At 31.1% G+C, this 9748-nt stretch overlaps 1 protein-coding gene across 1 annotated transcript; it reads right to left on the reverse strand.

Moving 5' to 3' along the window:
- Nucleotides 1-6947: 6947 nt before the first annotated feature.
- LOC143591874 (BOI-related E3 ubiquitin-protein ligase 1-like) lies at nt 6948-9023 on the reverse strand. Its single transcript, XM_077071945.1, has 2 exons — nt 8318-9023; nt 6948-7755 (listed from the first exon to the last, which is right to left on the reverse strand). The coding sequence occupies exons 1-2, from the start codon at nt 8744-8746 to the stop codon at nt 7195-7197; spliced, it is 990 nt and encodes a 329-aa protein (XP_076928060.1). The 5' UTR covers nt 8747-9023; the 3' UTR covers nt 6948-7194.
- Between the last annotated feature and the right edge of the window lie 725 nt (nt 9024-9748).

Here is a 9748-nt window from a genome sequence, read left to right on the forward strand (position 1 = left end):
TCAAGCTTTTACAGATCCAATCGCCGACAAACGGAAGTATTTTACGAAGAAGCAAGAGTCTGCTAGAAAATATATTGAAAGAGCTTTTGGAGCTATAAAAAAACAATATTATGTTCTGGCGAACCCGATACGTTATTGGACTCGGGAGAGGATAACGGACGTCGTCTACACGTGTCTGATCCCACACAACATGACGTTAGAAGACGAGGGCAAAGCTATCTGCCAAAACTACCAAGGTGACATTCCGCCACAACCGTCCACAATCAGTGATCAACAAAAACTTCACAACATAGCAAATATCAAGAGCCGTGAGATACACGGGGAGCTTCGACATGAGTTGGTTGAACATTTGTGGGAGAGGCGACCCGATGATCTTGTATTAGATTAGTGTTATTATTAAGTATTATTGTTTGTTTAATTTTTAGTATGTTTTTTTTTGTAATTTGAATTTTAAAAAAAATGTGTGTTTTTTTAATAATTTATGAGTTTTTTAATAATACGTTTTTTGAATATATTTATAAAAAAATAAAAAAAAAATCCGCTGGAGCCCCTGCTCGCGCCCCTCCACACCAGGGCCAGGGGCTCCAGCGGGGGCTCCAACACCCATCTTATCCAGTTTCTCTCTCTGCCACACGTCACAATATTATTGGCTGGAGCCCCCACTCGCGCCCCCGTTAGAGCCCCCCACACCCCTCAGCCTTAGGATAACATTTTTAGGTGAAATATCAAATCAAAGTATGGTGGAAGGGTGTAGAATGCGCATGATCCACACCTATGTATACTAGGTAATGCTTAGAAAACCAAATCCAATATTAAAGTATCTTTCAATTGAGTTACTGAGATTTGACTTGTTTAACCCGTTTAGTATATCTAATTGGTTCAATCATATTAGAGTATGTAGCATGTCTGAAAAATATGTAAGGCTCTATATAAAAGGTCGAACATGAGTCGATCGGTTATATAGTTATTTCATTTTCATGATTCTCTTACCGTCTATAAACATGTAAGTTACAAATACTAATCAAACCGTTCAACATGGTTTTCAAAACAGACCTAGGTTACAATTTAAATAGCTCGTTTTAACCGATAATGCTAATTTTCAAAACAATGATGCTAGATGAATAATTAATACTTGCAAAAGGCAAAGCCACCGTGAATTGAAAATGGTAAACGGTACTAATAAATTGGGAAAAAATTAATGATGGTTGGACATAAAATGATGTGTGTTTTGTCTTTTTAGTGGAGTATTGTTGAAAAGGTGAATTAAATGTTAGTGTCAATACAATTCCAATAATAGTCATACTACAGTAGTACTCTTTTGCCTTTTCAAAACCCACAAGGACAACTCAAAGTTATGAAACCTACTCCAGATGTTGATGGAATACTTATTCCCACATAACATGATTATTGACCCTTTCTTTCACTATGCCAAAAAAATAAAAATAAAAATAAAAAAGATATATTCTTTTTAGATTTGTTTTTATTTTATTTTATTTATTAGGCCCTCCCACTCTCTCCTCCTTCAACACTTCACTTTCATTTCTGGTGAAAACAATTATTCAAACTTGTAAGCAGGTTCATACACAGGTCATAAAGATATCCATTTACCTCTTGTCATGTAGCCGTCAACTTCTTTCTCCTATCCACTTCACATTTTTCTATACATTGTATTTTATATAGTATTAAGAGATTATCATTTCTCTCTTAAAAATAATATAATAAGTATTAAATTGTGTTATTTAACAAAGCTTAACTATGAAATTCTTCTTTCACTAACAACTACAAAAAATGTTATGATTATTAAAACCAACCGTTCTTATAAACCCAATATCTCTATTATTCTCAGGTGACATGAAATATAACTTGTCTTACACAACACGATCATATAATATATTAAAATTGGGCGTGCACGCCTCCAACGGGTGGCTGAAAACAATTAGAAATGAAAGCGGAAAAATAGCAATTACATAAGAGCGGCCCGATGGACACTTAAGTTTCGATACAAGAGAACATGGAGTTAACCCAAACTGACAAAACAATAATGTATATCTAAATTTTTTTAAAAATTTTCGAACTAACCTCAATAACCTTGATTTTGACGTTTCAGGCCTGACCCTAGAAACATATTCAAAAAGGAAACCCACCGTTGTAGAAAACTCTTTTAAGTCAGTTTCGAAGACCTAAAAAATCTGAAGTCTTAACAATTACGTATATCTAAATACTAGGATATATGTTTTAGTAATGTATATATATCTAAATACTTGGAACCCATTTTCCTAACTGAAAAGATGAGATAACTAACCAATTTTCTCACAATATTACTAATTCACTATCTTATTAAATTGTATAATTTTGAAACTATATTAAATATTATAAAAAGAAAACCCTATTCTAAAAGTATAAAAAGAAAAGAAAATGTCATATCATGACACATAGATACATATTTGCGTATAAGTTAGAATGATCTAAAACAAGAGTTGGATTATCTTGAAATTAGGGTACAAAAGTAAAGGAAAAGTAAAGATGGGCATGGTGATGGCGTGGGCATTGGGCAGGGTGTCAGTGTCCTCTTCGACCATCATGGAGTGCGTGGTCTGTAAGATGCCCCCAAATGGATTCATGTCAAATTAATTATTTTAAATAATCCAATGAAATATGCCCCCACTAGTAACCAAAATCTCTATTTTTAAATATGAACATGAGGTGGGGTGATCATTATTTAATTTTTATAACTTTTCGATTGATTGGATTTGACTTTATTCCCCACATATCATACACATTTTTTTTTTACATAAATATATCAATTTGGTTCTAATATTTTATATAACACAAAGCGAACTACATCTGGATAATGGTTAAGCGAGCTAAACATTTAATTTATTTATCGTCAATTAGTTAGTTGGGGGAGGTTTTGGAAACACCTATGATAAGAAAATAAAAATAAAATAAAATAGAGGGTTTCAGGTTGTGTTAGCGGTTTTTCTTTTAGTGATAGATTTCCTTTGAGGGTGAAATTGAAAGGATCAGATGTAATCGGTCAGTGATCCAAACGACGTTCAAAAAGATTTATACGCAGTTGGTTTTCTGATCTAATGGTATGATGGTGATAGTTAAGGTTTTGGATCTCTAAACTCTACTCTTAAGTTATAAGCCAGACTTAAAGGGTTCTCTGACAGTGGTAAGTTTCTTTTTTATGAATGTTTATAATTGAGTCAGGTCTGAAATGTTAAAATCGGTATGATTGATTGATATGTTGTTTTAAAGTTTTTCAAGTCGGGTATTAAGTGTAGTTTTTTAAAAAAATGTAAAAAAATCATTTAATTTATATACACATATAAATAATTAAATAAAGATTTGTTGTGGTGTTCAAAGACGTGATGATTTTGACAAAATTGAGATGTGATGGATGATGCGAGATGGGAGATGGGTTTCCAATGTGGATGGCACCTTCCAAATTTAAAATTAATATTAATTAAAATATAATTATTATTTATTAGTGTATTCATGTACCATGTGTATGTTGATATTATAGAATCTATCATCCAGTAGACTCCAATATTTAATTGTTCACCACACTTGGAAAAGGACGGTTGAATATAAAAAACTTGTACCGTTCATCCATCGATATACACCTAATAATAAAACAACTTTAATAATAATATTTAATTTATTTAATCATCATTGATCTTTTCTAAACATATGGTTTTTAAATAAGTTACGTGCATATAGTTTATTATTTAGTAAGTTGTATTTTTAATATTGGCTTTTGAAATATTCTAGTGTAACTTGATTTGAAATGTTATTGACTTTGAATCTTATTCAAGATTTTATATATTAATAAAAAAAAATTATTAGTTTTTTCAAATAAAATGCCATATGTTTGCGTAAATTTATGCTTTTAATTCATTAAAATTTTACCTAACCTGTTATTGCCATGAGCGGGTCCAGGGTAGATTTTCTCTATACAATCAAAGATTTTATATGAAAACACGTGTTCGGTCCCTTAATGTAGCATGTAGCGAATAAAATCTTATGATAACCCCGATCAATAAGTCCGGCTCCTCCACTTGTGACAATAATAGAGTTTTATTGTTTGGTTACTTAAACTTTTCTTCAGGCAAAAGTAACAAAAGAATACCACGAACACCTTTGAATAAAGTTTGTGTTTGTATCATGCTTTTTCTTTAGTGTAATCATTTGACACTTCATCCAACACTAGTGTTCTCATACAATGTTAAAGGAAAAGGAGTGTTTAAATGGGAGCATCACAACCGGTGGTAGACCAACAACGATATTTCTTCTTCAAGAATAAAAGTAACCCTTACCTTGACACTAAAGAAAAACATATTGCTTTTATATAAATCGTACTTATCACATATATTGACTATAATAATAAATATGTTTTAAATCCTCCGTCTATTACAACCGGTCTTAAAAGGAAAAGACTAACAAGAGCATCTTTTCGGCAACTAGGAAAAATAGTTATCAGGCATATATATGTAATTTGTGAACCTCGATTTTCTTACTTAACTACACTATTCAACAACCTTTACAAACTAGCTGGGGATGGTTAGGGAGTTTTCATAAGGTTTACTCCTAAAGAGGTCCCATATTCGATTCTTATAAATGTATGTCACTTATTAAGGAGAACATCAGTGTATGAGGATTCAAACTCTAGTAAGAACGCTTATTGTAGAAGCTCGGACAGACTAACGCTATTAAAAAAAAAGAAAAAAAACTACACTATTCAACAAGGGGTTGCATTGCAAGGGGAACCATATGGCAGAAGAATTTGACCTAAGGGCTATAAATGTAATAAATAATTAAGTAATAGATAATAGTGATAGACATAGGTACCACTACTAAAAATAAAAAAATATGAACGTTAAAGGAGTGGGATGCCGGCCATAAAGCGACAGAAGTTGTGGTCCCCACGTGGCAGAGAAAAAACCTGCTTTTAAGGATCCCTTCCCTCTTCATTATTTTGATGTCTCTTTCCCATTAAATGTCTACTTTGGCGTTTCTAATCCGTCCTCATGGGCCCCACCTATGTAGTATTACATGCCAAAGTTGATATTTTATATGCTAAAAAAGGTGTCTAATTTTCATATTTTTTAATTCTCTTTAATTTTTTATTCAAACATTATAACTCCTACATCACCTTCCTACATTAATTAATACACAACTTTCGTTTATATAAGTATTGCAATTGAAAATATATTAAGAAAATTATGGATTTAAATTATATCATATAACTAATCAAATGGACGGATTTAAGGGCTTCGTACGGCTGAGTTGGCCAGCTGACGACGATCTTTTATTATTGGGTCACCCCGAACGAATTTCTCTGCTTGTTGACCGTTCAATAAAAAGGACGGATTTTAGAATTTTAACATAATGTAAAGAAATTTTCGAATAGTTATGTTAGTTGTTGGATAGATAAGTAATTGACGAAACCTAAAAAATGAGTATGTGATACTGAGTAACACAAGTACACGACTTCAATCTTTGTGTTTACAACTTGAGTCTGTCATCAGTTTACATGACTTAATGGTTTTAAAAGCGGTTGAATGTGAATTATAAGTATAAACATTCATTTTTAAACCGCACTAGAAAGACATGCGAACCACTGTTGGTCACTGAAAACAAGATTTTTTTATTGGTGTTAGTTTTTGAAGATGTTCATTAAATCATGTTTTTTACCGGTGTCCGGCCACATCTGTATTATAGTTTGCAAGAAACAATCTTGATCATCGAAAGCAATCTAATCTATAATAAGTATTTCGTTTAGAATAATTTTTTTTTTCAACCTAAGGTGTTTTAAAGGTTTTGTGGACCAATAACCCCATTGGTTATTTTGATTTAACAATTGATGTGCATGATGTTGCATTATTTTAATTACTATTAAGTATTATTATTAGACTAAATGCCTCTTGGGTAACATGAATGCAACCGGCAAACCAATACCTAATTGATTAAGAAGTAGATTAAGCTAATTAGCATACGTATAAGGTTAAGGATTATTGTATGTGTCCTTTTCGATGGATACCAGATAATGCCTTGGAAAGTGGTTTGAATATGGATACGATGAACGTGTCTCTTTGCCTTGTATTTTACTTTGCCCCTTTCACTTTCCAATGTCAAAACAGATAGATGCTTCACGCCCCTCTCTCTCTCTCTCTCTCTCTCTCTCTCTCTCTCTCTCTTTTAATACTTTTGTTCTTTTATAAAACTAAATGCATTGTCACCTCTATTTTATTATTACTATCACGCCTACATTGTCATTGTTTCTGCCTACCCTTCTTTATTTCTATACTTAATGAATTATTTTTTAATACAAATAGTTTGTAAATATATTATTGTTTTTGTCTATGATGTTTGAAGTGTTAACAATCGAATTATTAGTCACTTAAAATGCTTAAATAATTGTTATTTTATATTAAAAGTAGATCGTTTAATGTTAAAATAGAGTTGCATGAAAATTGTGAGTGAAATCACTAGTTTTGATTAGGAAAACGAAAAACAAATTTCTCAGGCTTGGTGGGACGAAACTATCAAGTTTACTAGTAGACGGTTTAACAATTAGCGCTAACAATTTAAACCAATTATTTTTTAAAAAAAATTAATTAATAAATGTAGTTAATGATTATAATACACTTAAAATTTTTTTTAAAATACGGAGAAAATATCATGATAAAAAATGTCAATAAGGATAAAGGACCGACTCGATTTACACAATCAATATCAAGTTTTAAACCAAATCAAACTGTTAAAATCGTCAAATCTCTAATTGAGAATCATAAAACAGTCTGCCTGAATCTCAAACCGGCCAACTTGCTTTAATGGAACAATTTAACGTTTGTTGAACGTTAATATATTAATAAAAAAATATTAAAAAGTATGTTTATAAAAAAAGCATTTACTGCACCTTCGCACTTTCATGTACTCACGTTGACATCACCACCTATCTACCCATCACCCTACCCCACCCTACCCTAGACACTAACCAAAACCTAATTAAAACATAATTAGAGATTTAATTACAATCAATCAAACATTAATTAGCAACCAAGAAAAAAAATAAATTATCAAGAAAAAACTAGTAAAAAACTAAATTCATGGTCACAACTTACAATTTGTTAGTTTCTGAAATCTATTTGTCATTGTAAATATTTGAATGAAAATTAAAAAACATCATGACATGTTGACATGAACACTGATGTTCTTAGTGGATTTACAAATTGGGCAAATGTTAACTGAAGAAGCACATGTTGTGCAAAGACATAAATGCCTACATGGCAAAAGCAACACACATGATTCTTCCTTCCCACATGTCTTGCACAATCTGTTGTTGCTGTTATTATTATTCACACAATCATCAATATTGTTAACCCGATTAAACGATATCCGATTTTCCTCATTGTTGCTTTCGCAACATGACTGCGCATCATCCGCCTCATCGACACACGCGGCCGTGCGGTACTCGTCGTGGAAGACTTGTTCTAGCACTTGTTTTAAGTTGCTCCGTAATGCATTTGCGGTTGCTTCGTTTGTTTGAGCTAACTCGCGCCAGATTTGATTCTCTACACATAGGGATTTCACTTTCTCCTCTAGTGCCCAATTTAATTTTGCAATTTTTATTATTTCTTCTTCTTTTGCTCGGAGTCTTTTCAATATGTTTTCCTCGACTGCAGCGATTAGTCTACGCGAATTTCGCTTTCGTCTCTCTTCGATATCCAGTCTCACTTTATCCGTCTGCGTAAATCGGTATTAAAATCAAAATTAGCTTTACAATTTCATCACAAACAATCATTTCAATATTTCATCAACAATTTCATGAAATTGATATAAAAACAAATTAAATAATAATAATAATAATAATAATAATAATAATTAATTTACAAAAATTAGGCTTACAATTTCATACCTAATTTCATGAAATCCGAATAAATAATAATAATTATAATAGTAATAATAATTAATTTACAAAATTACGTTTATAATTTCACTAAAAAAACAAATAATAATTAATTAGGTTCACAATTTCATATATAATTTTATGAAACCAGAATCGAAAATAATTGATTTACAAACATAGTTTTAGAATTTTATAAATTATTTAATGAAATCAGAGTAATAATTAGCTTTACAAAAATAGATTTTTCAGAAACAATTTCATGAAATTAGAATAAAAAACTAAAATATTAATTAGCTTTACAAAAATAGATTCACAATTTCATAAAATCAAAAACTCCAATAATAATAATAATGATAATAATAATAATAATAACAACAAGTTTTTAAAACTAATTATTACCTGTTGAGCAATAAACTGATCAATCTCCAGCTGTTGTTGCTGGATCTGCATCGACATATCTTCTCCAAGAAACGTATAACCTCCACACCGACTCTGATTCATATTCATATTCATGTTCTGATTATTATTATTATTATTATTATTATTATTATTATTATTAACAAACGACAACAACGTATTCAGATCCGAACAATCTCGTACTCGTTTCCTAGAAATCGGAATACTGCACGTGAGGCCACTCTCAGCCTTCAACACGTTGTTGTTCATCGACTCCGTGTATCCTCCAGAGTAGTTGTACATCATGGGATTATTATTATTAATATTGTTGCTACCCATTGTGTAACCCAAAGGTGTTGTGGTGGTGGTACCAGTGGCTTGATTGGTATCAATATTAATATTAATATTATTGATGGTGTTTGGTAGCATCATTTGAGGGTGGAAAAGAGTGTGGTGACTTGCCTAAACTGCCATTGAAGGTGTGTGTTGATAGCTTCTTGTTCTTGTTTGTTGAGAGAGTTTGCAATGAATATATTGTGTTTAGAGAGAGAGAAGAGAAGAGAAGAGAAGCATGCAAATGTTGAGAGAATGAGTTATTGTGGTGGCTTTTATTGGAGATGGGATGGGGTTTGCTTTTAAAAAGAGAGAGAGAGAGAATATAATGGTCTTGGAATAGGAAATTGTTAAAAAATAGTTGGTTTAATTGGACTCTTCTTTTAATAAATTTATTATTATATGTTATTTTTTTTTTAAATGACCAACTAAGTAACGCCGGGTATTTCGTACGCGGCCTTCATTGGCTAAAGGTAGCCCGAGCCGGCCACTAGTCCGGACGGACGGAGCCATTATTATATGTTATTGTATTTTATTATTTTATTTTACACCAAAGAATAAACTATATGGTTGTTATATCTTAATTTAATTTAATTATTTGTTTCACTTGAGTTGCAATATTTTTAGTATGATTTATTTCGTATTTTAGACTTTTAGTTGTATCCATATACTTGTATAATTATATCCATATATAAATAAAGTTTGTTTTATATGAATGTGATTATGTGAGCAACATAATTATATATAAAACCTTGTATAACAAGTAATTTGCACAATTACATCCCTAAATAAACTCGGTTAAGAATTACCAAATTAGTTTAGTGATTTAGATTCGAATCATTGTGTAAAAACATTATCAAAAATAAATATTTATGGGTGTTCATCATTAGAACACGATAGAAAACATTCATACTAAGGCTATGAGGGTATCCTGTGGCCTTAGTGCTTCTCTCCGCTCTATATGATATCTAGATATCACATTTCTTTCTGTTTCAGTATGAAAATACTCAACTCTTCGTTTTTTTTCTTATTCTTTTAATAAAATAAAAAAATATATATTGAAAAGGAGGTATAAAATAATAATTTTAAATTAGACATGTG

This window comes from Bidens hawaiensis, unplaced genomic scaffold (genome assembly GCF_021521415.1).
Source record: "Bidens hawaiensis isolate Kalapana, Puna unplaced genomic scaffold, B.hawaiensis_p1.1 tig00040116_1, whole genome shotgun sequence".
In the NCBI taxonomy this organism is placed as follows: Eukaryota; Viridiplantae; Streptophyta; class Magnoliopsida; order Asterales; family Asteraceae; genus Bidens; species Bidens hawaiensis.

Excerpts from the sequence above, each read along its gene's own strand:
- LOC143591874 (XM_077071945.1), bottom strand. The coding sequence starts at position 8,746 with ATGATGCTACCAAACACCATCAATAATATTAATATTAATATTGATACC. Across the intron at positions 7,756-8,317 it reads ATCAGTTTATTGCTCAACAG|ACGGATAAAGTGAGACTGGA; the intron begins GTAATAATTAGT and ends CGATTTACGCAG.